Source organism: Meriones unguiculatus, chromosome X, assembly GCF_030254825.1.
Source record: "Meriones unguiculatus strain TT.TT164.6M chromosome X, Bangor_MerUng_6.1, whole genome shotgun sequence".
NCBI lineage: Eukaryota > Metazoa > Chordata > Mammalia > Rodentia > Muridae > Meriones > Meriones unguiculatus.
In genome coordinates, this window is record NC_083369.1 from 33,726,384 (window position 1) to 33,754,340 (window position 27,957).

The 27,957-nt window shown below is 39.0% G+C and overlaps 1 protein-coding gene and 1 long non-coding RNA gene across 2 annotated transcripts; both read left to right on the plus strand.

Moving 5' to 3' along the window:
- The first annotated feature begins 205 nt into the window (after positions 1–205).
- Positions 206–27,957, plus strand: LOC132649855 (uncharacterized). Its single transcript, XR_009588363.1, has 4 exons — positions 206–291; positions 19,581–19,671; positions 21,016–23,244; positions 27,645–27,957. It is a non-coding gene; the product is annotated as an uncharacterized LOC132649855 (long non-coding RNA).
- Bmp15 (bone morphogenetic protein 15) lies at positions 11,971–17,487 on the plus strand. Its single transcript, XM_021628469.1, is given in 6 exon segments — positions 11,971–12,016; positions 12,019–12,279; positions 16,006–16,042; positions 16,631–16,752; positions 16,755–16,861; positions 16,864–17,487. Coding segments are annotated over 6 exon segments (1,197 nt in total).

Here is a 27,957-nt window from a genome sequence, read left to right on the forward strand (position 1 = left end):
AGTCCAGTGAAATGTCTATTTCCTGCTGCTCAGATCAGTGACCCTTTCTATTATGCATGCATGGAAAGGGAGGACTTGTTTTCTTTGGGGCCTCCAAAACCTTTAGAGATGGTGAGGGTCACAAAGATACCAGAAAGCATTAAAAGCAATACTGACGTGTGATTGCTTATATTTTCTATATTTTCTCTACCTCAAAACTCCAGAGCTTTACCTGTGGATAATCTTTCCTCGGGGATTTGCCCAGAGACCTATTGTCTAAGAAATATACTAAGCATTACAAATGTGAATATGGTAAGTACAATGTTGGACCTCACAGAATTTTTCACCTTATTGCCATGTTTAGGAATCTCTGTGGGACTGTCTTATAGGAGAGCTGTTCCTCCATATGGCACTAAGTGCACATTAGCAGATTCTAAAGTAACCAAAAGGTTCAAAGAGTAGACTTGAAACCAGCTTCCCACAAGTCCTAATCTTAGGAGATTCCACTACTCAAGTAGCATGTAATTTTGAGCAAGTTACCCTTTCTCATTCTCAAGCTTTATATCTGTAAATGATATTGTTATTTAATTGACAGAGTTGACATGATTATGTAAAAAGATGGAGCCCAGCTCCAAATCAATAAGTATTTTTGTAAAACATACAATATTCCTTGGTTTAGACCGGATCTTTAAATTTTAAGTATCTCTAGAAAATCATTTGTAAATCAAAGCAGTAATCAAAGGGAAAGTTAGGTTGTTTCCTGTATATTATCTCCTATCCAGGTGTTAGCCTCTTGATGAGAAACTCTTCCATCTTGGCATTTTCCAGCTGACCCTAGTGTTTTGCAGATTGCTTGAGAGTGCTGCAGAAAAAGAACTTGTCTGATCTATTTCTGTACTGTCAGAGTTGAGAATAGAATCTAGAGCACAATGCTTATAGCTTGCATTAATTGATTATCAAACCGCCCTCTAAAATCGTGCTACAGTTATCTTTATTATTAGATGAGGAAGTAAGGAACGGAGAGTAAATCAATTGTCATAAATATTTAGCAAGTTAAGTGGTAAAGCTGGAATTTAAATCCAAGGCATTTTCCCATATTTTTAATATACATAAACTACTCTTTTGATATTTTTAATATGAATACAGCAATAAAAGCATAAAGTATAATTGGTCACTGATCATAATAGCCCTGTTCCCAGAAACTGGATACAAATATACTCTTTATAAGTCTCAGGTTTTTCCTAGTGTGCCTAATACATTGACAGTTTGAGAAATGTATCCATAGTGCACATTAAATTTTCCCCCTGCTTAGACCATCTTGCAGTGACCCATTTTGTTGTGTGAAGAATCCCATTTTGTCACACCAACGATCATTTCCTATATTGTCCCATTTATACACTTAATCTTTTCTCATATGGAGAGGACTGGTCAATATCCTTTAGTACAATGGTTCTCAACCTTCCTAATTTTGCAATAGTTAATACAGTCCCTCGTGTTGTGGTGACCACCAAACATAAATTATTTTCATTGCTACGTCCTAACAGTAATTTTGCTACTGTTATAAGTGGTAATGCGAATGCCTATGTTTTCCAATGGTGTTAGGTAACCCAGGCTTGAACTACCCACAGGTTAAGAACTAATTCTTCAGTAGATTCTTTTCCACCCACCTACAAATACCTACCTTAAACTTTTAGAAGTGAAGGGCTAGAAAGACAGTTGTTGCCCTCTACTGGGGCATTTGGGGTAGTTGCATGCACTAGGCCAACTAGGGTGCATTAATTTTTTTTTTTTTCCTCTCACAATTTATTCACATTGTATCCCAGCGGTAGCCACTTCCCTCATCCCCTCCCAATCCAGCCCTCCTTCCCTCTTCTCCTCCCATACCCTTCCCCACACTGATAGGGGAGGGCCTCCTCCCCTTCCATCTGACTCTAACCTATCTAGTCTCATCAGGACTGGCTGCATTGTCTTCCTCTTCAGGGGGAGGTAATCAAAGAGCCAGCCACTGAGTTCATGTCAAAGACAGCCACCTGTTTCTCTTACTAAGGAACTCACTTGGAAATTGAACTGCCATGGGCTACATCTGTACAAGGGTTCTAGGCTATCTCCATTGATGGTCTATAGTTGGAGTATCATTCTCAGTAAAGACCTGGGCCCAGTCTCTTTTTGGTTCTGTTACTCTCAGGCAGAACTCCTGTCCCCTCCAGGTCTTTCTATCTCTCCCTTATTTCATAAGATTTCCTTCACTCTACCCAAAGTTTGGCTATGAGTCTCAGTATCTGCTTAGGTAGACACTGGGTAGTGTCTTTCAGAGGCCCTCTCCGGTGGCTCCTGCCCTGTTCCCTATTTTCTCTCTCTTCTGATGTCTATCTCATTTGCCTTTCTGAATGAGGCTTGAGCATATTACCCAGGGTCCTCCTTGTTGATTAGCTTCTTTAGGAGTACAGATTTTAGTATGTTTATCCTATACTGTTTGTCTAATATCCGCTTATAAGTGAGTATATACCGTGTGTGTCTTTCTGTTTCTGGGGAAACCTCACTCAGAATGATCTTTTCTGTCTCCCACCATTTGCCAGGAGATTTGATGATTTCCTTGTTTGTAATTGCTGGGTAGTATTCTATTATATAAATGTACCACAATTTTTGTATCCATTCCTCAGTTGAGGGACATCTGGGTTGTTTGCAGGTTCTGGCTATTGCAAATAAAGCTGCTATTAATATGGTTTAGCAAATGTCCTTGTTGTATACTTGAGCATATTTTGGATATATGCCTAGGAATGGTACAGCTTGATCTTGAGGTAGCACTATTCCTAATTTTCTGAGAAAGCACCAGATTGGTTTCCAAAGTGGTTGTACAAATTTCCATTCCCACCAGCAATGGAAAAGGGTTACTCATTCTCCATATTCTTTCCAGCATGTATTGTCACTTGAGTTTTTGATCTTAGCCATTCTGATGGGTGTAACGTGAAATTTCAGTGTCATTTTGATTTGCATTTCCTGGATGACTAAGGACACTGAGCATTTCTTTAAGTGTTTCTCTGCCATTCGATATTCCTCTATCGAGAATTCTTTGTTTAGGTCTGTATCCCAATTTTTAGTTGGATTACTTGATTTGTTGATGTATAACTTCTTGAGTTCTTTATTGATTACGGATATTAGCCCTCCATCAGCTATAGGGTTGGTGAAGATCCTTTCCCAGTCTGTAGTTCTGATGACAGTGTCCTTTGCTTTACAAAAGCTTTTCAGTTTGATGAGGTACCATTTGCTGATTGTTGATATTAGAGCCTGTGCTATTGGTGTTCTGTTTAGGAAGTTGTCTCCTGTGCCAATGAGTTCCCACTATTTCTTCTAACAGGTTTAGTGTGTCTGGTTTTATGTTGAGGTCTTTGATCACCTTGGACTATAGTTTTGTGCAGGGTTATAACTATGGGTCGATTTGCATTTTTCTACATGTAGACATCCAGTTCGACCAAATCCATTTGTTGAAGATGCTGTGTTTTTTCCATTGTATGGTTTTGCTTCTTTGTAAAAAATCAAGTATCCGTTGGTGTGTGGTTTATTTTTGGTTTTTCTAGTGGATTCCAGTGATCCACCATTCTGTTTCTATGCCAGTACCACACAGTTTTTATTACTATTACTCCGTGGTAAAGCTTGTGAGAAGGGATGGAGATTCCTCCTGATGATCTGTTATTGTACAGGATCATTTTGATAATTCTGGGTTTTTTGTTTTTCCATATGAAAATGAGAATTGTTCTTTCTAGTTCTGTAAAGAATTGTGTTAGTATTTTGATGGAAAGTGCATTGAATCTGTAGATTGCTTTTGGCAGGATACCATTTTCACTATGATAATCCAACGAGCCATGAGCATGGGAGATCTTTCCAACTTCTGATATTGTCTTCAATTTCTTTCTTCAGAGATTTGAGGGTTTTTTTTTTTGTTTGTTTGTTTGTTTTTGTTTTTTCAAACAGGTCATTGACTTGCTTGGTTAGAGTCACACCAAGGTACTTTATGTTATTTGTGGCTATTGTGAAGGGTGTAGTTTCCTTAATTTCTTCCTCAGCCCTTCTGTGTTTCATATACAGGAGGGCAACTGAGTTTTTGAGTTACTTTTGTATTTAGCCACTTTTCTGAAGGTTTTTATCAGCTGAAGGAGTTCTCTGGTTTAATTTTTGCGGTCACTCATGTATACTATCAAATCATCTGTAACTAGTAATACTTTGACTTCTTCCTTTCTGATGTGTATCCTCTTAGTCTCCTTTAGTTATCTTATTGGTCTAGCTAGAACTTCAAGTACCTTGTTGAAGAGAAATGGAGAAAGTCAGCAGCCTTTCCTTGTCCCTGATTTCAATGGGATTGATTTAAGTTTCTTTCCATTTAGTTTGATGTTAGCTATAAGCTTGCTGTATATTGTTTTTATTATGTTTAGGTAAGTGCATTGTATCCCTGATATATCCAAGACTTTAAACATGAATGGGTATTGGATTTTGTCAAATGCTTTTTTGGCATCTAGGGAGATGATCATGTGGTTTTTCTCCTTCAGTTTGTTTATATGTTGGATAACATTGATGGATTTCCATATATTGAACCACGCCTGCATGTCTGTGATGAAGCCTACCTGGTCTTGGTGGATGATATCTTTCATGTGTTCTTGGATTATGTTTGCAAGTATTTTATTGAATATTTTTGCATCAATGTTCATAAGAGATAGGTCTGAAGTTTTCTTTTTTGTTGGATCCTGGTGTAGTTAAATATCAAGGTGACTATGACCTCCTAGAATGAATTTGGTAATATTCCTTCTGTTTCCATTTTGTGGAATACTTTGAAGAGATTTGGAGTTAGCTCTTCTTTGAAGGTCTGGTAGAATTCTGCGCTGAAAACATCTGACCCTGGACTTTTTTTCGAAGGGAGACTTTTGTTGACTGCTTCTATTTCCTTATGGGATATAGGACTATTTAATCTATTTACCCGTTCTTGGTTTAATTTTGGTAAATGGAATCTATCAAGAAAATTTTCCATTTCATTTAGATTTTCAAATATTGTGGCACATAGGATTTTGTAATAAGACATAATGATTGTTTTGATTTTCTCACTGTCTGTTGTTATGTCCCTCTTTTCATTTCTGATTTCGCTGATTCAGATAGTTTCTCTCTGCCTTTTAGTTATTTTGGCTAAGGGTTTATCTATTGATTGTCTCAAAAAATCACCTCTTAAATTAACTTATTCTTTGAATTGTTTTCTTTGTTTCTAATTCATTGATTTCAGCTCTGAGTTTGATTATTTGCAACAATCTACTCCTCTTGGGTGTGTCTGATTCTTTTTTTTCTAGGGCTTTTAGGTGTGCTGTTAAGTTGCTAGTATGAGATGTCTCAAACTTCTTTCTGTAGGCATTTAGAAATATGAACTTTCCTCTCAACCCTGCTTTCATTGTGTCCCATAAGTTTGGGTAAGTTGTGCTTTCATTTTCATTGAATTTTAGAAAGTCTCTCATTTCTTTTTTCATTCTTTCCCTGACACAGGTGTCATTGAGTAAAGAGTTGTTTAGTTTCCATGTTTATGTAGGCTTTTTGTTATTTCTGTTGTTATTGAGGTCTAGTTTTGGGCCATGGTGGTCTGATTGGATAGAAGGGATATTTTGATCTTCTTGTATCTGTTGAGGCTTGCTTTGTGCCCCACCATATGGTCAATTTTTGCAAAGGTTCAATGAAGTGCTGAAAAGAAAATATACTCTTTTGAGTATGGGTGAAAAGTTCTGTAGACATCTATTAGGTCCATTTGATTTAAGACCTGTGTAAGTGTCATTATTTCTCTATTTAGTTTTTGTCTAGATTATCCGTGAGAGTGGATTGTTGAAGTCTCCCAGTATTAAGGTGTTGGGATCAATGCTTGATTTAAGATTTAATAGTGTTTCATTTACAAATGCAGGTGCTCTTGTATTTGGGGCATAGGTGTTCAGGATTGTGATGGCCTCCTGGTAGATTTTTCCTTTGATGAGGGTGAAGTGTCCCTCCTCATCTTTTTTGATGAATTTTGGTTGAAAGTCTATTTTATTAGATATCAGGATAGCTACTCCAGCTTGCTTTTGGGTTTGCTTGCTTGTAAAACACTTATCCAGCAATTTACTCTGAGGTAGTGTTTATCTTTGTTGCAGATGTGTCTTTTGAATGCAGCAGAATATTGGATCCTGTTTCTGCAACCAATCTATTAGTCTGTGTCTTTTTATTGGAGAGTTGAGTCCATTTATTGATAGATAATAATGACCAATGAATTTTAGTTTTTTTATTGTGGAATTGGTGCTGTTACTTTGTTTCTATGCTTGTTTTCTTTACTTTTTGTTGTGAAGTTATCTATATCATGTGGTTTTTGGTTGTAGTTTATTTCATTAGAATTGTGTTTTCCTTCTAGTATCTTCTATAGGGCTGGGTTGCTCTGTAGATATTACGTCTACTATTGTCATAGAATATTTTGTTTTCTCCATCTATGTTGATTAAAAGCTTTGCTAGGTATAGTCTTCTGGGTTTGCATCTGTTGTCTCTTAGAGTCTGCATGACATCTGCCCAGGCCCTTCTGGATTTCAGTTTCTGTTGAAAAGTCTGGTGTGATTCTGGTAGGTCTCCCTTTATAAGTTACTTGGCCTTTTTCCCTTGCTGCTTTTAATATTTTTCTTTGTTCTGTAGATTTAGTATTTTGAGTATGATGTGAGAAGTTTCATCTCTGGTCTAGTCTATTTGGTGTTCTGTAGGCCTCTTGTATGTTAATGGACATCTCTTTAAGTTGGGAAAATTTTCTTCTATATTTTCTTGACAATATTTTCTGGACCTTGGAGCCTAGAATCTTCTTTTTCCTTTATTCCTATTATTCTTAGATTTCATCTTTCCATGGTGTCCTTGATTTCTTGGATGTTTTGTGTTTGGAACTTTTCTGACTTATTTTTTTCTCTTTGAGAGATATATCAATTTCTGCAATTGTATCTTCAGCGCCCGAGATTCTCTCTTCCATATCTTGTATTATGTTGGTGATGCTTACCTTTGTGGTTCCTGATCTTTTCTCTAAGTTCTCCAGCTCCAGGGTTTCCTGCGTTTGTGTTTTCTTTATTGATTCTAATTCTGTTTGCATGTCTTATACCATTTCCTTCATATGTTTGAATGTGGATTCCTTTCTTTCTATGATGTCCTCTATTTTCTTGTTCATTTCCTCTCTATATGCCTTTACTTGTGCCTCTACATGTGCCTCTATATGTTTGGCTGTATTTGCTTGTATGTCATTGAGAGCTTTTGTTCGTTTCCTCTTTATGTGCCTATAATAACTGTATAAGCATAGATTTGAGATCATTTTCCTACATTTCCAATGAATTAAAATATCCATTGATTTGGGGGGTTGCTGGTGAAGTTATGATGTCCTGATATTTGTTGGATATGTTCTTATGCTGACCTCTAGCCATCTGCTTATCCATAACCTTCGCTATTTTTTCCTGGATTCTGTGCTTCAGACTGGGTCCATCTGTCTCTGGAGTCTGGATTATTCTTCAGGAAGAGGAGTGAGGTCCACCAGTTCAAGAGTGATGTTGGTATTTCAGCTGTTGCTATGGGAAGAAGGTCACAGGTGCTTATGCACAAGCACAGGATTGTGGGTGGATGTGTGCCTTCAAGGACAGTGTGCTAGGGCATGTAGATGCCTGGAAAGGTGAAGAATGAATGCAAGTGGGGGTGCTGGCACCATTCCCAGGTACAATGCATATGCATTGTTGCCCTGAATGCCTCAGTTGCCCACAGGCCTGTCTTATTGTCCTCCAGATATTCAGATCGATCTGGGTTGCACCATCTTGGCTCCAGGAATTGTTTGCCTGGACTCCCCTAGTAGACCCACAGAACAGGGGCTTCAGTGTTGACAATGCTGACCCAAGGATCCCTATATTGCCTACAGCGGGGCTGTGAGTGGGAGAGATCAGATATCTGGCTCCTAGAGTAGAGGAACCCTGGATCTGGGGCTCTGTAGGCACTCACTTGAAGGTGTGCTCACTTGCTCTTGGGCCTATGCATATAGCACAGGGGTTCCCCTGTTCTCTGCTCTCAAATTTGGGCCTGCAGGGGCAAATGAAAATGTAGGAGATCTGTCAGCTTAGCGCTGTCTGCTGTTTGGCTGACGGGTAGGGAGACCCGAACATGGGGCTGCTACCTCTGCTGTCTCAGTTACCAAGCAAGAAGGCTCTTGCTTGGGGCAGCTGCCATAGCAGCAGCAGAGCTGGGAGGCCCATACTGCAGCTGCCTCTGTGGTCTCAGTCACTGAACAATGAAGCTCCTGCTTGGGTCAACCACGGACGCCTGTGATGAGTAGGGAGGCCTGTGTTTGGGGAAAAAGGAAGTGCAGAGGGGTCGAATATTTGCCACTTTCAGACCCCAGAGATGTCCACGTGTGGCCTAGATCCAAACTGTCCCAGCTCATGGGTTGTCCCTTCTCACTCAGGAAGCCTCAGTGCCAATGTTCTTATTTCAGCTGCCCCTCCACTCACCAATTTCGGAGTTTCGGATCCTCCCCCTCAGATAGGTTGCATACTGGTTGCCACCATCATGGATCCCCCCAATCAGATACTTTAAAGATTATATTGATTTTCTATAAATTCCAAGGTTTTAGAAGTACTTGAAGTTGTACACATTGACAATTATTAGCAAACTTGCTTTAACAATAGAATATATAAAGCAAAGAAATGTAGGCTAAGTATAGAATTCAGTGCTAAAGTTCTTGCCTGGAACATAAAAATCCAGTTAGTTCAATCTCTAATACTTTGAGATTAAACAATACTTGGAGGGCAGGGAATATTCTGTCTCCTGAAGCTTTGGTGAATAAAATAAATTTTCTGGTGAACTTTCTTTGAGACAGTGTTTCACTTAATTACTGGCCTGGAACTTGTAATCTTTTATCTTCTCTACCTGACTCCTGGGTTTATAAGAGTGGGGATACCATACCCAGCCCTTTTTAAACATTTGAAGGGCTCTGAGAATGTGTTTTCTTCAGTCAAGTACATTTTATATAAAGTTTAAGGCTATTAATGATAGACACTACTTATTGAAGATTATTTAGTTGCTAGATACTTTATATAAATTCTCATTTAAATAAGGAAAATATGAAAAATAAAGGGTTACTAACAGTCCCAATGGTCAATTAATAAAACAAATGCAAAAAAAACAACCAACCAAACAAACAAACAAAAAACAGATGCAGAAAAGCTAAGCAACAACCTCAAAGAGGAATAACTAGGAATTTAAGCCTCAAAGATGCTCTTTTCAGTGTAATACGTTCTCTTTTTCTACATCTTTTGTTCCCATGTCAGACTGTCACTACAAAAGCAATGTCATGAAGATGTTCTTGACATAATTTCCATGTAAGACTGAAACATCAAAGAAAAATCATGATCAAAACACTTACACGGACCCCTTTTGTGTTAGCCTCACTTTTTGTTCATATTATTGTAGAGAATGCAATGTAAGATACGTTAAAGGCAAGGGCCAAATAGTGAAGACAATATTAGGAACACAGAGAAGTGCTTGAGACAGGGAAGAGGCCAGGACTATTGGCACATATCTGTAACCCTCACTAGGCAGTGCACTGAAGCAGTAGGACCATAAAGTTCAAGGTCTGCCTGGATAACAGAGGGAGTTCAAGGTAAATGTGGGCAACTTAGTAAGATCCTGTCTCAAAATTGGACCTGGAATTTGCTTCCAGAAAAAGAAAGGTGATAATATAGAGATTGAAAGAATTGGGTGCTGTTAAAAAAAAAAAAAAAAAAAAAAAGATGCTTCACAATGGATACTATGGCAAAAGGAGAAAGTCTACAGTATGGACTCATTATGATATAGGCATTCTTGTAAATAAGCATTTTAAGAGCAGTATTATGGTCAAGAAAAATTAATTTGCATACTGCACATATCAAGCACCATGAAAGCTAAGGCAGCTTATTGAAATGTATGAAGAAAAATGAATGGCCAGGAAAAATGCCACAGATGTCCATCAACAGTTGACTAGATAAAGAAAATGTGATATACCTGTGAGAACATAGACACAAACACAAACACACACCTTTCATTTGTCCATGAAGAAGAACAATAGTAGGGCTGGAAAGATAGCTTGGTGGAATATCCAGTTCAGTTCCCAGCACATAGGTTGAAAGGTTCAACCTCTTGTGACTTTCTCTTCTGGCCTTTGTGAGCCACTGTGCTCACCTGTACATACACATAGTTTAAAGTCAAGCTTAAAAAAATAAAGAAAAGCAAAAGTATGTCATTTGGAAGAAAATACATTGAATGGGAGACCATCATATTAAATGAAATAAGTCAAACTTTAATATCATTTTTACTCATATGTAGAATAGAAAAAGAGGTGTGGAAACAAAACAGAGTGATGAGGGAAAACAGAAAGACAAATGTTAAGTTTTCTCCATTATTTGAAAGCCTAGGGCAGAATATTTGTGGGAGGAGATTCCTGGGGGTGCATATGAGCAAAGTACAGTGATATAAATGTATGAAATGACATAATGAAATCCATTAGTTTGTATGTTAACCAAAAACAAAAACAAACAACAACAAAAAAAAAAAAAACAAAAACAAAAAACAAAATGTAAAGTAAAAAGCCAAAGAGTAAGGAACCTGTGTTCAACTGAAGGCCCAGCCTGCTCTATAGAGAGAAAAACACATTTGAGGAGGGCCAACTGGAAGAAGCCTGAGCTACTGGAACATATGTTCTATGAATTCATGGCATAGTAGGTCTCAAAAAGATGAAACCTCTGACCTCTGGTATGTAAAAAATCAAAGAGAAAAAAATCCAAAATCAAAACTCCAAAGCCTGTGCTTCTTGTGTGATAATGTAGCCTGTTCATAGACGATACAATATGGGGTAAGTGTCTCCCACAAATCAGGCCTCACTTCACCACACTCAGGCCTTGAACTCAAGCCTCATGTTCTCACCAAACAACCAACAAATCTGGGAAGAGCAAATCCTTAACCTTTCATCTCTTTGAACAGAACTCTTGCCCAGGGAAACGTAAACCAACTGGCCTACCCTTGTTGCCTCCCATTAGGTATCTTGCTCTGACCAGCTCCCACAAATTCATCTTCCATTGCCTTGGGTTTCTCAGAGGAAACCTACTCAGCACTTCCCATGGTAAACCAGAAAATTCTAAGTTGGCATTCTCAAATTTAACTACACATTACAGTTACCTGTGAATTTAAAAACTTTCATGGCCTTATAACATCTTAGATCCATTATAGCAAGAATGATATTCAGGCAAGTAGAAGAGCTGAAGCTACTCAGCTGATTCCAACGTACAGCCAGCTTTGAAAACCACTGGCAAGAACTCTTCTTGAAGCTCAGGTAGCCACTGGTGTTTCTACAATTCTCTTGGAGCATCTGCTGAGACCTTACCCCCCACCTCAGAGACTTTGTGTTAGAGGCTGTATCTAGGCGTTTACAGGCTTAATGAGCATCCCAGGTCATTTCATTACAAACCAGCAGCATACCACAACATTTCTATGAAATGTTTCACTCAGAAGTGTAGAAATTGGATGGAAATAGGAGACCTCTGTCCCTTTAAGGCCTAATTGAGGGATTGCCTTTGAATCTGCGGCAGCATGGAGCAAAGCTGCTTCCTTTTAACCTACTAGGTTGGGTGCAGTCCAGGTTCCTGGAATGGGCTCTCCTCTTAGGTTACTTTAGCCTGTCTGAGAAACAGTGTGTGGTTCACACCAATAGAGAGTGAGAAAGGCATGCTGCCTTGTCCCACTTGCTGTTTCTGTTTGTTTTCATGCCAAGAAGCCTAGTCAGGAGACTTGCTTTGGCCCAGAAGCTTCTCCCACAGGAAGCAAGATAAGGTCTGCCAGCCTGCTTTTCTTTTCTTTACTTGCCCCATCTTCGGTATTTGTTAAAGCAGGATGTGGAAGAGGTCAGGGTGATGTCCTTTGGACTTGATTAGGAATCTATTAACGAACACAAAGCTTTTCAAGATGGCTCTTCTCACAACTCTTAAAATTCTTTTGTGGGGAATGGTGCTTCAGTCCAAATGGCAAAGGCAAAGTGGCCCTCCATGACCCTCCATACTGATGGAGCTACATTGCTCTTGATTTTGGATCTGGCTAAAGAATCCGCTGTCAAGGACATGAAGCAATGGCCCCAGTGGTATCCCCTGATGTACATGCTGAAGCTATATCAGTGTTCTTCCTACTTGCATGGGCACCCGAGGAAGAACTGCATGATTGGAGCTAAAATGGTGAGGCTGGTGAAGCCCTCAGTCAAGGCTGTAAGGTCTCTCAGAGGTGAGTTCTTACATCCCATATAATCCTGGAGAACAGAGAAGAGGGGAAATGTGTACAGCCAAGGGAGTTTGGTGTTTTGTCTTTGATTGGTAAGCAAATAACCACGGAGGGTCGAGAAGATTGGAAATGTGAAGAGTGAAGGCAGTGTGTTGTCTTTGGTGAGCAGATTGGTCAAACGTGGTTTTCAAAGGGTTGTCAGCTTTTAAAGCTCATTCCATGCCCATTTCCCATTCAAACCATAGCATAAGGAAAAAAAATAGCCTTGGGTCCTACTAAGTAGTCTTTCCCAAGTCACAGGACAGCTATGTACTGTATGAGCCCCTGTATTCTTAAAATTGTTATACCTCTTAACAATGCCCAGCTGCATTCTTGTGGAGGCTTATTTATGTGCTTAGTTGCTCTCTGAAGGCAATGACTACAAGATACTGAGCTAGGAAAACTTGCCTGGTTTTAGACAGGTCAGAAATAAATTATCATCTGAAGGTTCATAAATGACCCTGTGACCTTCCTGTTACTATATTTAATCTTAATGATCGGCACTACCATTTGTTGTCATGGAGAAATTAGCTTGATTTTAAAGATAAAAAAAATAAGGCACAGAGAAGTTAAGTAACTTGTAAATGCTCTCAGATACTTGGGTGACTGAGACAAGATTTAAACTGATTCTAAATGCACTATGCCACCGTCCTTGTACCAAGCACTTTTGAATTTTGGTTCATGTTACTCTCATGGGATTTTGTTCCCATGGTCCCACGGTCCCACGGTCCCACATGTATTTATTTGTCCACATCATGCACTGTTCTGGTTGAGTATCTGAATTAGATACTTTCCCCAGACTCCTGTAGTACAGAGCTCTCTAGGGAATGCAGATAGCCATCAACTTCAATGAATTCTTGGGAACTTGATGTTATCAGTATGAGGCTGTCACTACTCCCCAAGTTGCCGACAGAATTCACATTCTTTCTTTCAAGTAAAATGGTGAATATTTTCTTATCTATCCTTTACTATAATCTTAATATGTATCAAACACTAAAAAAATTGCTTCACAAATTATCAGTTTTAATACTTACCGCTATGAGAAAAGGTTGGTAGTATAAGCATTTATAGGTGAAGAACCTGAAGCTCTAATATCACACAGTAGTAATGGGCAGAGCCAGATATCAAACAGGCTCTGAAATGCCAGTCCAGTGTCTCTTACCTTAATTACCATACCATGATGAATCCTCAGTAATAGATTTTAACTGAGCACAAGTTACTGCACTTGGGTTTGGTATATAGAGGCAAATAACTGCTTCTCTAGGGGTTCCTTATCTTGAATAATGAATAAACAATCACATACTAATGTTAAAGTATGATGAGTGCTTTGAAGAATGACTCACTGCTTAGAATGAGGGAAGCAGGGATATACAGAGACCTCAATGAGGAGGCAATATTTGAGAAATTACTTGAGAAAGGGGATAGGGGAGTATGCATATAGGCAATGAGGTGTGCTAGTTGGAAGGAAACTGGCTTGGTGACAGAGGTTCACTCAGCAAATTGAATTCAATCATTGAATGCTATGTATAAAGATATGATTAAGACAAACACAGCACCTGCTCTCATAGAACACATGTACTTATGGGGGAGATAAATAAGCAAAGTCCTAAATCATTGCATCATTGCAAATTGTGGCAATTAAAATGCCTTGTAATAGTAAATGGTAAAATCGTCTCCTGTAGTAATATGGTGGGGAGAGGGATAGCTTTGAAGAAGTGATATTTTAGCTGAGGTATTTAAGGAGTTATAATTGAGGAAACTAGAGAGAACCCGATAAAGACAGAAAAAAACATGTAAAGGCCTAGGGGGGAGGGGAACAAGCATATCCCATTTGAAGAAGGGAGAGATTAGTGGGACTTGGAGCCTTGTGGGAAATGGCATCAATTGAGACTTATTAGAGGCAGGGACTTTCAGGCCTTGAGAAAGGATCTGAGTTCATTCCTAAGTGTGGCAGAAAACTGCACAAATCGCGGGTGAACTAACGATGTGAAGCTTACAAGGAGGATGCCTCGGATTGCAAGTACCCTGGGCTGATGGTGGGACAACTGGCTTCTGATGTCTGTAGAAGGAGCCAGAAGTAGACGTCAAGTTCTGTCACACAGGATGTGTGAGTCATCCGTTCCCCTTGAAAAGTTCTTCACAGACCCTTCCTGGCCGAGGTTCTCAGCAACCCCACCCTGCTTCAGGAAACACGTGATGTTAGGGTCTGAAAGGAAAGGGCAGTTCCTCAGCAGACAGCCTGCTAGAGGTCTGGGTGGGGTTCCTTTGCAGGGTGGGGCAGGTGTATGGGCAGGCCTGTTGGAAACTTGTAAGAGGGGAATGTGGGATAACTTGAGGAAATAAGTTCCAAGAGTAGCTTGGGTCTCCCTCCCAAGAATGAAGGCCAGTGCTTCTAACCTAAGGGTGTGCTAGGCATGAATTGGAATGGGAACGTCTAAAAATATTTTTCAGCACCAAGACATTAAAGAACTTCTTTGTTGAAAAATGACAATCCCCTTGAGGAATTTCAGGCTTACACATTCAGTCAAAAGTTAGAAAGTTTAGGAGAATAATACAGGGATGCACTAAGGTTTTCCAATAAAAGAGGAGGTTTTCCCTGTGGTGTCTGCATTTTCTAGTCTACTCTTAACCTGTATTAGGAAAAGGAGAAATTCAAAGCTCTGTAGGCATAGCCTTTCAATATTTATTTGTTAACTTACTTATTTTGGGGAATAGATTTTTCCCCCCATAGAATAGATTCTGATCATGGTTTGGCCACAAGATGTCAGCACTACAATTTGGATTAAACCTTTTACATTTAGGTTGCATGCAGTCTGGGGCAGATTTCTTAACAAATAAAAATATTCACATAATTAAGGTTTTTATTGAAAGGGTATTCAGAGGCATGGTTGTAAAAGGAACAGGTCAAACCAGAGGGACCAGGAGAGATTGAACTGAAAGGTAAATGGCCAAAGAAAGAAAAATTCAGAAACAGTTCTTGAAGTTGGTGGAAGGCAGTGATGCAAAGATGGTAGACATTCAGTTATTTAGTGATAGGTTCCTCCTGGCCTTAAAATGATGACAGCCGTAGCACCCAATATTAGATTTTTTCCCCCTAAAGGTACAGCTATATAGTGATGTGACATGGGAATCCTTTCTTAATATGTGTTTGTTTTGATAATTCTCTTAATTGGTCACTCTTAATAGTCAGCTAATAGTGTATTGGTCCCCCATATATACAATGTATAAGCAAAATAATTTTATATTTTACTTTTTACTGCTAATTGTTCAAAAGTCAGATGGAGTTATGTATAATATCAACAGACTTGGGTTCAAATCTTAAACTTACCAGGAGCTGGCTTGCATACATCCTTTTTCAGTTCAGGGTACAGAATCCTGGACCTTGGTTATTTAAGTAAGCGTCAGCACCATCCATTGCTTGGGTGTCCTTTGATGGTTTATATAAGTCTCAGTGCCATTATCTACAAAACAGCAATAATAATTATCTCACAAGACTATTGAGTATTAAAAATAAATCTATTTATGGACTATATGACACCCTAGTAAGTGCTCAATAAATGATAAACTGTACTACTATATCTTGAGCCAATTTCAGGGCTAATTGAAACTATTAGTTTACATTCAGAGGTTTTATAAGGGATGTTCACGTAAGACACTAATGGTCAGCCCTGTTCTTTCACATTTGTACAGGTCCCTGGCATGTACAGATCCTCTTGTATCAAACCAGGTAGCATACCAATCAGAGCCATTGTGGTTTACTGCCATTGAAAGACCAAAGAATTAAAAATTAGTTTTTTGAGGTATCGGTTTAAAGTTTAAAGTGCAAGCCTAAATGAAGGCCAGCCAAGTGGAGACATGTCCTGCCACCTTTGGGGAGAACCAGCTTTATTGCATTCTTTTCCTTCTCACTAGAGATACAGTTGCTAGGACACCAGCCCAGATAGTCCTGGCCGGAACTACTTAAAGACATACTGTCTCCTGGCAACCCACGTAGAACCCTTTATGGACTTGGCACCTAAAGTAAACCAATCATTTCAAAAGTCAACTCCCCTTACCCAATCATGTAATGCCAAGGCATAGAACTCCCTGCTTGTAGTTTTGCCCTTTAAGAACCTTGTTCACCTAGACCACCCCACCACATACCCCTCTATTTCTGCAGGGAGCTTGAGACCCGGACTTAAGCTTGTATCCAATAAACCTTCATATGTTTTGCAGCTAAGTCAATTCCTGGTGGTCTTTGGGGGTCTTACAAACTGGGCATAACACCATCAACTTCGTCTATTTTATTACCATTCCCACCATCAACTTCATCTAGTTTATTACCATCCCTCTGCCATGTGGAACCTTGGGTCCCCAAGTACATGACCAAGCACTTTCCTTCTTCTAAATCAGGTTCTTTCAAGCCTTCTCTCAAGTCTAAAGCCTGGACAGAGATGGATATACATACTGCATTCAGCAGAGGCTCTGGAATTGAAAGGGTCAGAGAATCCTATACCTCTGCTTCAGGTGTCAGTAGCAAAAAAGCAGTTAGTTCTTGCACTCCAGTGACATGGCATGGCATACTTGGATGTTGACTTTTTGCTACTCTATTTCAATGACACTGGTACGTGTGTTCAGGCTAAACTTCTTACAGGAGGCCAAGAGGAGTTAACTGATAGGGAATCTTCTCTCATGTGGTGTGCCAGGCAAGCATGCAGTATTTCATCTGATGTCCCTTTTCCTTTTTGGGAACATGATGGGTTTGTAAATAACCAGTGTTCTCTGGTCAGCTTCTAGCAACTAGGCTAGAATCACTGGATCATTACTCCCCGTCTCTACTCTCCAAATTATTGTAAAGGAGTCTGCATTCAGGTGCTACCCTATAAACTCAATTCACCCAACCATGCTATCATTCAGAGCCTTGTCAATGAACTAGTGAACCACAGTGTACCTCAGCCTTCTTGTGTCCCTTATAAGTTTCTTTCTATGAGTATCCTCCTGATTGAGGCAAATGAGAGTATTGTGTACAAGGAGTATGAGGATATGATTGTGAGTCCTGCACATATAGGTAACAGTGAAGTTGTAGCTATCTCAGGTCTCCAAATAAAACTAGAGATGACTTTAAAGAAAGCGTTATCAATGTTAAAGCTGACAGTGATCTACCCAATCTACAGGTTCTATTTCTTACCTTAAGAAAATATAGTGCCTAATATCGACTTATAAGTAAGTATATACCATGTGTGTCTTTCTGCTTCTGGGTTACCTCAGAATGATGATCTTTTCTAGATCCACTGATTTGCCTGCAAATTTCATGATTCCATTGTTTTTAATTGCTGAGTAGTATTCCATTGTGTAAATGTACTACAGTTTCTGTATCCATTCCTCTGTTGAGGGACATCTAGGTTGTTTCCAGATTCTGGTTATTACAAATAAAGCTGCTATGGACAGCGTTGAGCAGATGTCCTTACTGAAAGGTAGGACATTCATTTTTTTTGGGCATATACCCAGGAATGGTATAGCTGGCTCTTGAGGTAGCACTATTCCTAATTTTCTGAGAGAGCACCAGATTGATTTCCAAAGTGGTTGTACAAGGTTACATTACCACCATCAACGGAGGAGGGCTCCCCTTTCTCCACATACTCTCCAGCAGGCACCATCCCTTGAGTTTTTGATCTTAGCCATTCTGATGTGTGAGATAGAATCTCAAGGTAGTTTTGACTTGCATTTCCCTGATGACCAAGGTCTTTGAGCATTTCTTTAAGTGTTTCTCTGCCATTTGATATTCCTCTATTGAGAATTCTGTGTTTGGCTCTGTACCCCCATTTTTAATTGGATTACTTGGTTTGATATTATACATATAACATATGATAAACATACTAAAGTCTGTACTCCTAAAGAAGTTAAACAAAAAGGAGGACCCTAGGAAAGATGCTCAGTTCTCATTCAGAAGGGCAAGTGGGTAGACATCAGAAGTGGGAGAAGACAGAGAACAGGGCAGGAGCCTACCACAGAGGGCTTCTGAAAGACTCTTCTGATCAGGGTATCGAAGCAGAGGCTGAGACTCATAGACAAACTTTGGGCAGTGTGCAGGGAATGTTATGGAAGAAGCAGGAGATAGAAAGACTTGGAGGGGACAGGAACTCCACAAGGAGACCAACAGAGCCAAAATCTTGGGCCCAGAAGGTCCTATAGAGAATGATGCCCTGACCAAAGAACATGCCTAGAGAGGACATAGTACCCCTCCTCAGATATAATCCATAGTCAGCTCAGTCTCCAAGTTAATTCCCTATAAGGGGAACAGGGGATGTCTCTGACATGAATTCAGTAGCTGGCTCTTTGATCAACTGCCCCTGAGGGGTACAGCCTTGCAATACCATAGAGTATAACAACACAGCCATTCCTGATGAGACCTGACAGGCTAAGGTCAAATAGAAGGGGAGGAAGACTTCCCCTATCACTGAACTAGGAGAAGAGCATAGGAGGAGAAGGGAGAGGTAGGGGGACTGGGAAGAGACAAGGGAGGGGGCTACAGCTAGGATACAAAGTGAATAAGTACAATAAATAATAATTAAAATATAAACAGTGAATAATAAAAAATATAGTGTGCTTATGCTTAAAATAGAAGAACCCTTTAAAGTCTATACATGAAATACCATCTTAATATTTTAACAAAGTAATTTAAAATAACAAGAAATTTTTATCTTAATAATTGCTTAAATCTCTTCCCCCATTTGTGAGCCCCTCAGCTTGTAAAAATGTTTCTGGTACTGGCATGGATCAGTATGACTTAACTAGTCAGAGCCCTCAATGCTTGGATAAGATGCTTTCTGGAGATGTGCTCAAATGTCATTTTGTGACTTTGTAAAAAATAAAAACAAATAAAAATGAAACACTGGTTTGTAGGGAGCTGCTTGTTTGTCAGGCTGCTTTGTTATTGAGTTCTCAGCGAAAAACATATTTTCGTCCTGGCCTTCACCTGGAGACAGAGATAGGTAGGATGTTTTATCAAGTTTACTTCCTTTTGTTTGAGACAGTAGGCAGGATATTTTGCTATGTTTACTTCCTTTTGTTTGTGTGAGGATCACACAGACAAGTGGTCAAGGTAAACAAGTTTGACTTCTCAATGAACCCCTTCATTGTACTGAGATGCTTTGTTCTGACTATAAAAAGAGATTGTGGAATAAATCAGTGCAGCAGTTTCTACTGTCAGCCCTCTCAAACTGATCCCATGTGTAGTGTGTTGTTGTTGTTTTTAATTTTCTTTCAATCCTCATCCCCCACTCAAGAACTGTTCAACTCTAGGATCTTGAGATACGGAGAAGCAGTGAAGGACACTACAGGTGTTGGCAAGCTCAGATCATAAAGTAAAGAGCAAAGGTATGTTGAGTAAAATTCAAGAGTAAAATGGAACAAGGCAGTAGCCTCATTTTTTTTTTGTATGTAATTTAGTTAGAAATAGTCTGTATATGTGGCCTGGGACCAAGAAAGTGAAACTCTCAGGGTTAGAGAGAAAGAGGAAATAAAAATGGGAGGCTTCAAGACAAAATGAGATTAACTCATCCTCCTCCTCTTGAGGAGTTACATGTCCCTCCTAATGATAATAATTTCTTGTTAGAAGAAGACTTTGAGGATGACTTAGATCATGATGAGGTTGCAGAGTTGGAGGAAGAAGCAGCTAAGTATTATTATGAGAGATACCCTCTGATTCAGGCTATGAATGTTAAAAAAAATTTTGGAACTTGGCAAAAAGAAATAAAAAAGTTTAAGTGGGGCTTGGAGGGAAAAAAACAAAAAAAACAGAAAAATTGGAGAATTAACTACTAGAAAAAATGAGGCTCAATCCCACACTTCAACTCCGTCATTGTTTGCAGGCTTGGACCCTCCTCCTGGGACGGCTACAGTTGCTATAACCCAAAAGACAAGGGGACCTTTTCCTTTGTCCACTGCTCAAGCAACTGTATCCCCTTTATAAGCTTCCTTATAACAAGCTAGGCAGGAAGGAGAAGAGATAACTGAATTTAATCTCTTTCCAATTATAAAGCAACCTGATGGACAGGATAATATGCTGAGAGTTCATGCTCCTATACCTTTAAAAAAATTGAAAGAATTGAAAATTGCATGCTCTCAGTATGGTCCTTCAACACCTTTTACTCAAGCTCTGTTAGAATCCCTGTCTGCTAAGGCTCTCTGCCCATGGAATTGGAAGCAATTAGCAAGAGAATGTTTGACAAGAGAAGATCATTTGTTGTGGAAGTTAGAATTTGCTGAGCAGTGTCAAACAACAGCTAAAATCACTTGAACTGGAAAAAAAAGGCAGCTTATCAGTTTTTTTTCCAGTAAGAAAGCTAATGGTTAATTCTGCTACAAAGCTTCTGTGGTCATAAAAAAATCAGATTCAACAAATAGCATGGTGTTTTGTCTATTTTGAATGTATAAGCTTAACATGTTCAATATGTCTTAGTTATAGATTATTGATCATTGGCTATGTTTACAAAATCTTCAAAATATAAAAAAGGGGGAGTCATATCCCCAAATCTTAGTCATTCTCTCTTTATTTTTAATTTTTTGAATGTAGATATATAAGACCACTCTGCAGTTGATCGATTGTAGCACGCTAATACCAAAGATAATTATTCCCAAGTGAAACAGAAAGATCCAATTACTGGAATATGGCAGACCCCGACCCTGTGGGAAAGAGGGCATGTTTGTATTTTTCTGCAGGATGCTGAAGAAGCCCAGTGGATCCCAGAAAGGTTGGTGCAATTTGCAGGAGATGTTTTCTGGAAGGAGGATGCTCCTGCTGCTGAAAATGAATATAGTCCTGAGGGTGAACAGAGAGCTGCTGCGTTGGGCTTATGCTCTTGACCCACCTTTGTTTCATTCTGCTCCTGAGAGAAGATGTTATACAGAGAAACCTCTTACATACAAGGTGACTGGACTTGACTGATCTGGTAATGAGGACAATCCTCAACAAAATTGGGAAGAATGAAAAAGACTATGGGACTTTGGTGGTCTGACTCTGGTTTTCAGCAGAGATATATTTGGAAGCTTGCCATAGAAACTCTTGGGGAGGCCCTGTAACTGCATGTATAAATGCTCCTTATGTTTTGTTGTTCAGAAATGTTAACATTTTTAAAATTCTTTATTAATTACACTTTATTCACTTTGTATCCCCCTGTGGTTCCCTCCCTCCTCCTGTCCCAATCCCTCCTTTCCTCCCCCATCTGCTTGCATGCCCCTCCCCAAGTCCACTGATAGGGGAGGTCTTCTTTTCCTTCCTTCTGATCCTAGTCAATTAGGTCTCATCAGGAGTGGCTGCATTGTCCTCTTCTGTGGCCTGGTAATGCTGCTTCCCCCTCAGGGGGAGATAATGAAAGAGCAGGGCAATCAGTTCATGTCAGAGGCAGTTCCTGTTCCTATTACAATGGAACCCACTTGGATACTGAACTGCCATGGGCTACATCTGTGCAGGGGTCTTGGGTTATCTCCATGCATAGTCCTTGGTTGGAATATTAGTCTCAGGAAAGACCCCTGTGCTCAGATTTTTTGGTTCTGTTGCTCTCCTTGTGGAGTTCCTGTTCTCTCCAGATCTTACTCTTTCCCACTTTTTTCATAAGATTCCCCGAATTCTGCCCAAAGGTTGGCTATAAGTCTCAGCTTCTGCTTTGATAGTCTGCAGGGCAGAGCCTTTCAGAGACCCGCTGTGTCAGGCTCCTAACTTGTTCCCTCTTTTCCCCTTCTTCTGATGTCCATCCTCTTTGCCTTTCTGGATAGGAATTGAGCATTTTAGCAAGAGTCCTCCCTCTTGATTAGTTTCTTTAGGTGTACATATTTTAATAGTCTTATCCTATATTATATGTCTATACGAGTGAGTATATACCATGTGCATCTTTCTGCTTCTGGGATAGCTCACTCAGGATGATCTTTTCCAGATCCCACCATTTGCCTGCAAATTTCACGATTTCCTTGTTAATTCTTATTTGTTTCATGACATTTATCATAAATTAACTCAGTTCATTAACCTTTCTCAACAGTTGATGCTCACTGGACTGAATATCTGAGGATCTATTCTTTAGCATGATTTTGCTCACATATCTACTTAGAAATCAATTCAGGCTTTACTATTCTCTTCAGTATTTTCATAACAACCCAATTTCAAGTCACTGTGTCTCCTCCCTTCTCATAGCACAACATGCTTTCCCTTAATGTCACTGTAGTGTTACTGTCTTCACTGAAAAGAGCTGAAGCTCCCTTTGAAGGTTTTACTTGTCGCATACCTGTGGCTCCGAAAGACCAGAGCTGAAAACCTGGGAAGTTCTTTAATTAACACAAAAGTTGGTATTTATTATTTTTTTGCATGTGTGTGAAATCGAATACCCTATTATTTTTATATTTGTATGTTTATTTTATATTTATTTTCTTAAAGAATAAATATAATGTGTGCTTTGCATATAAAGTATAGTGATTTCAAAACTGTATAAATATAAAAGAGTATGAAAGCTCTGTTTTTTTATGTAAAGTATTGTGGGAGAAGAAATGGTGGTTCCTTATTACCTGTTTCTTCAGCATTTTTCAGATAGGCATACATATCTAACCAACTTGAAGATGGACCTTGGCTACAGGACTAAGTCCAGAGTTCAAACTCCTGGTTCTTTGGGATTTTCAGAAAACAACAACAACAACAACAAACATTACCAGAATTCTACCCTGGTTTCCTGTAAAACCTATGAGTAATTCATGATGAGTTGTCTCTATTTGTTAAGCTCTGAGTTGTCAAAAGAACCAAGGAAAACCATGCAGGATGATGTTATAGATTTCTATTAAAAATATTTCAGTTCAGCATGTTTTCTTCAAGTCTAAAGTAAAGATGTCTCTGAAACCTTCATCTGAGAGAAGCAGAAAGGTTCATATGTGGAGAAATGTGTATGGATACAGGACCTGCTTGCTCAGGTAGGTGGCAAGAAAACATTACTTGGTTTGGGGAAGAAAAGCAGAGAGAAAAGTCCACCTTTTCCCCCAGAATCACAAAATAGACTGTATCATCACTGAAGAATGGGCATTTGAACTTCGTTCTGACTCTGGGGTTTTGTTGCACTTATCTTTTTTTCTTCTTTTTTTAGAAACTAAATTTTTTGTTAGGTGGTGGTAGTGTGTGCCGTTATTCCCAGCACTCAGGAGGCTGAGTCAGGCAGATCTCTGTGAGTTCAAGGCCAGACTGGTCCACAGAGTGAGTTCTAGGATATCCAGGGATACACAAATAAATCTTGTCCCACAAAAAAAAAAAGAAAAGAAAGAAAGAGAAAGATAGAAAGAAAGAAAGATATATTCTTCTTTCTTCTCATGTAATATATATCTTGATTATTGTTTCCCCTCCCTTTATTTCTCCCAATTCCACCCCATCTCCCCTTCCCCTCTAGATCCACTCCCTGTCTCTCGTTAGAAAAGAGCAGGCTTCTAAGAGATAACAACCAAACATAGCAAAATAAAATATAATAGGATAAAACAAAAACTACCACATTGAAGTTGGACAGGACAAACCAACAGAAGGGAAAGAGCCTAAGAGAAGGAACAAGAATCAGAGATCCAATAATTTACTCATTCAGGAGTTTCATAAAAGCACTAAACTCGAAATCAGAATATATATATATATATATATATATATATATATTATATATATATATATATTCTGTGCATTCAGCTTCAGTCTCTCTGAGCTCATATGAACTTCAAATGATGGCTATGAGTTCTTGGTTTCCTCCATCCCTCTGGCTCTTCATTCTTTTTCTACTTCATCTTCCATGGAATTCCCTGAGCTCTGAGGGAAGGGATTTGATGGAAGTATCCCATTTAGGGCTGGATGGTTCAAGTTCTCTCTTGCTCCCTGTGTAATATTTGGCTGTAGATTTCTGTATCTGTTCCCATCTGCTGTAGGAGGAAGCTTCTCTGATAATAGCAAAATAAGGCAGTGACCTATGAGTATAGCAGAAGATCATTAGAAGTCAATATATCACTATGTGGTGGGGGTGAAAGATGGTGGATTTTGTTTGTTTGTTTGCTTGTCATTTTAGACCAGGAGTACTTGGTTTTAACATAGGTCACTGGGCTATGTAGTCTCAGGTTCTTGGTAAATGAAGTAGTGTTGGCATGAGTTCCATCTCATGGCGTGCACCTTAAGTCAAACCAGGTATTGGTTGGTTACTCCCACAAGCTTTGTGCCACTATTGACCTAGCATATCTCACAGGCAAAACACAACTATAGATCAAACAATACAAGGATAAATAGGTAAAATTAAGAGGCATTTGAATGGTAGTATGGAAATCAAATATAGTAGAAGCTTCCTAAAATATATAAATATATGGAGGCAATCTAAATGAAATCACCAAATATTAGGGGAGATATTTCAAAGGTTTTGTGGGTGGCTTGATGTTTATGTTTCTCTTTTGTTAGCCTGCAGAGTATTTTCCTGTACCAAAGACAATAGAAAGGGGTGAGGGCTTTATGTAGGTGCCAACTTGACTTCCCCATGTGCAATGATCTGTATTGGTGTTGTGTTCAGTTGTCTTGATTTCAGTTCACAAAGAGGAACCTATTATCTTGGCAATAACAGGAATAGTTTGGAGGTTCCCATGGAAACCCCTTTGGCCAAGAAATCAACTAGATATAACCCAATCCCAGTACTGGAAGCTTCATTTGGTGATAAGAGATGTCCACTTGAGACCCTCTCCCCCGCCCATTATTTGGTGATTTCATTTATATTGCCTTCATATATTTATACATATTAGGAAGTTTCTACTATATTAGATTTCCACACCACCACTCAAATGCCATTTAATTTTAGCTGGTCATTCCTATATTCTATCCCTCAATCCCCTCTCCATTTTCCCTCCCCAATTGATCCTCTCATTTCATCACCACTCCATCTATCCATTATTATCTATTTTATTTCTCTTTCTTAGCTATACCTATTGTTCCTATATTCCTTATTGACTTTTGTTCCATCTGGTCTATTACTCTATCTATAACCTACCCTCTGTAGTTCAACAATTTGCAGTCCCACCAACAATGCATGAATGTTACCCCTTGCTGCACATCCTTGCCAGCTGTCACTTGTTTTATTCATCGTAGCCATTCTTATGGGTAAGAATTAATCAAAGTAATTTTGATTTGCATTTCCCTGATGACTAAGTTTGTTGAACAGTTTTAAAGTGTTTCTCATGAAGTTGAGTTTCTTCTTCGGAAAACTGTTAAGGCCTGTACCCCATTTTCAATTGCATTATTTGTTTCTTAATATCTAGTTTTTGTGTTCTTTATATATATTAGCACTCTATAGTATGTGTAGTTAATAAAATATTTTCAAAATTGTGACACATTTACACAATGGAATACCACTCAGAAATTAAAAACAAGGAAATCATGAAATTTGCAGGCAAATTTTGGCTGGAACTAGAAAAGATCATCCTGAGTGAAGTATCCCAGAAGCAGAAAGACAGACAAGATATATACTCACTTATAGGTGGATATTAGACATATTATATAGGATAATCATGCTAAAATCTATACACCTAAGGAATCTAAACCAGAAGGAGCACCCCGGGTAAGATGCTCAATCCTCATTCAGAAAGGCAAATGGGATAGACATCGGAATAAGGTGAAAACAAGGAACAAGACAGGAGCCTACCACAGAGGACCTCTGAAAGACTTTACCCAGCAGGGTATTAAAGCAGATACTGAGACTCATAACCAAACTTTGGGCAGAGTTTGGGGAATCTTATGAAAGAAGGGGGAGAGAGAAAGACCTGGAGGGTATTGGAGCTCCACAAGGAGAACAACAGAACCAAAGAATCTGGGTATAGAGATCTTTTCTGAGACTTATACTCCAACCAAAGACCATTCTTGGAGATAACATAAAACCACTGCTCAGCCTCCCAAGTGGATTCCCTAGTAAAAGGAACAGGGACTGTCTCTAACATGAACTAAGTGGCTGGCTCTTTGAACACCTCCCCCTGAGGGGGGAGGCAGCCTTACCAGGCCACAGAGGAAGACTATGAAAGACAGTCCTGATGAAACCTGATAGGCTAAGGTCAGATGGAAGGGAGGAGGTCCTCCTGTATCAGTGGAGTGGGGAAGGGGCATGGGAGGAGATGAGAAAAGGAGGGAGAGCACAAGGGTGGGTACTACAGCTGGGATTCAAAGTGAACAAATTTTAATAAATAAAAAAATTATATTAAAAATATTAACTATTGTTCAAAAATATTTTCTCTTTCTGTGGGCTGCTTATTTATCTGTATGACTAAGTACTTTGTCATGTAGAAGCTTTTTAGTTTCATGGAATCCCATTTAATAATTGTTGATCTTAGTGCCTGTGCTAATGGATGTCTCCTGTACAAATGTGTTCAAGGCTATATCCTACTTTCTCTTTTACCAGATTCAGTGTATCTGTTTTATGTTTTGTTTTGTTTTGTTTTTTGAGGTCTTTGATTCATTTGGACTTGAGTTTCAGTCAGGATAATAAGTAAGGATCTATTTGGATTTTTCTACATGCAGCCATCCAGTTTGACCAGCACCCTTTATTGAAGATGCTGTCTCTTTTTCGGTGTATTTGTGACTTCTTTATAAAACTATCAAGCATCCATTTGTGTATGGATTCATGTCTGAGTCTTCAATTTCCTTGATCATCATGTTTGTTTTTATGCCAATACCATGTGGTATTTATTGCTATATCTCTGTAGTAGAACTTGAAATTGAGGATGGTAATACCTATAGAATTATTTTTATTATTCAGGATTGTTTTAGATATCCTGGCTTTTTGTGTATGTGTGTTTCCACATGAAGCTGAACACTTTATAAAAAAAATCAGGTGTCTATAAGTGTGAATTTATATCTAGTATTATATCAACGTTTCTAATTTAACTGAAACATTTAACCAATGTTTCTTTATTATAGCTTTGTAGTAAAAATTGGAATCAGGAATGGTGAGACCTCCAGCAGTTCTTTTTTTCTTTAGGATCATTTTAGTTATTCTGGGGTTTTTGTTTTTCTATATGAATTTGAGAATTATTTTTAAAAAGATGTCTAAATATTGTGATGGACTTTTGAGGATGATTGCATTGAAGCTATAGATTGCTTTTAGTAGAATAACCATTTTTACTATGTGACTCCAACTGATCCATGATTATGAAAGTTTTTTCCATCATCTGATTTCTTTCTTCAATACTTTAAAGTTTTTATTAAACAAGTCTTTCATTTGCTTGGTTACAGTTACCCCAAGATATTTTATATTATTTGAAGCTACTGTGAAAGGTGCTGTTTCTGTGATTTCTTTCTCAGTCCATTTGCCATTTATATACAGGATGGCTACTGATATTTGCGAAAGGTCTCCACCCTGCTGCGGAGGAGTGTCCAGATCTGCACTACAAGATAACATTGGCTGGTAACTGGTCCAGACGTCACAGTTCCCCACCCAGATCAAGTCGGGACCAGATGGACTTGACGTCTAAAATAGACCAATCATTTTAAAAGTCAACTACTCTACCCAATCCAGTGTCGCCAAGCTTGCAACCTCTGAGATTCCTGCACTCCTTCCTTTAAAAACCTCAGACTTCTGTCTATTGTTGCTGTTCCTCATTGGTTTGGGGGAGCAGCCACATCACACAATTGCTCAA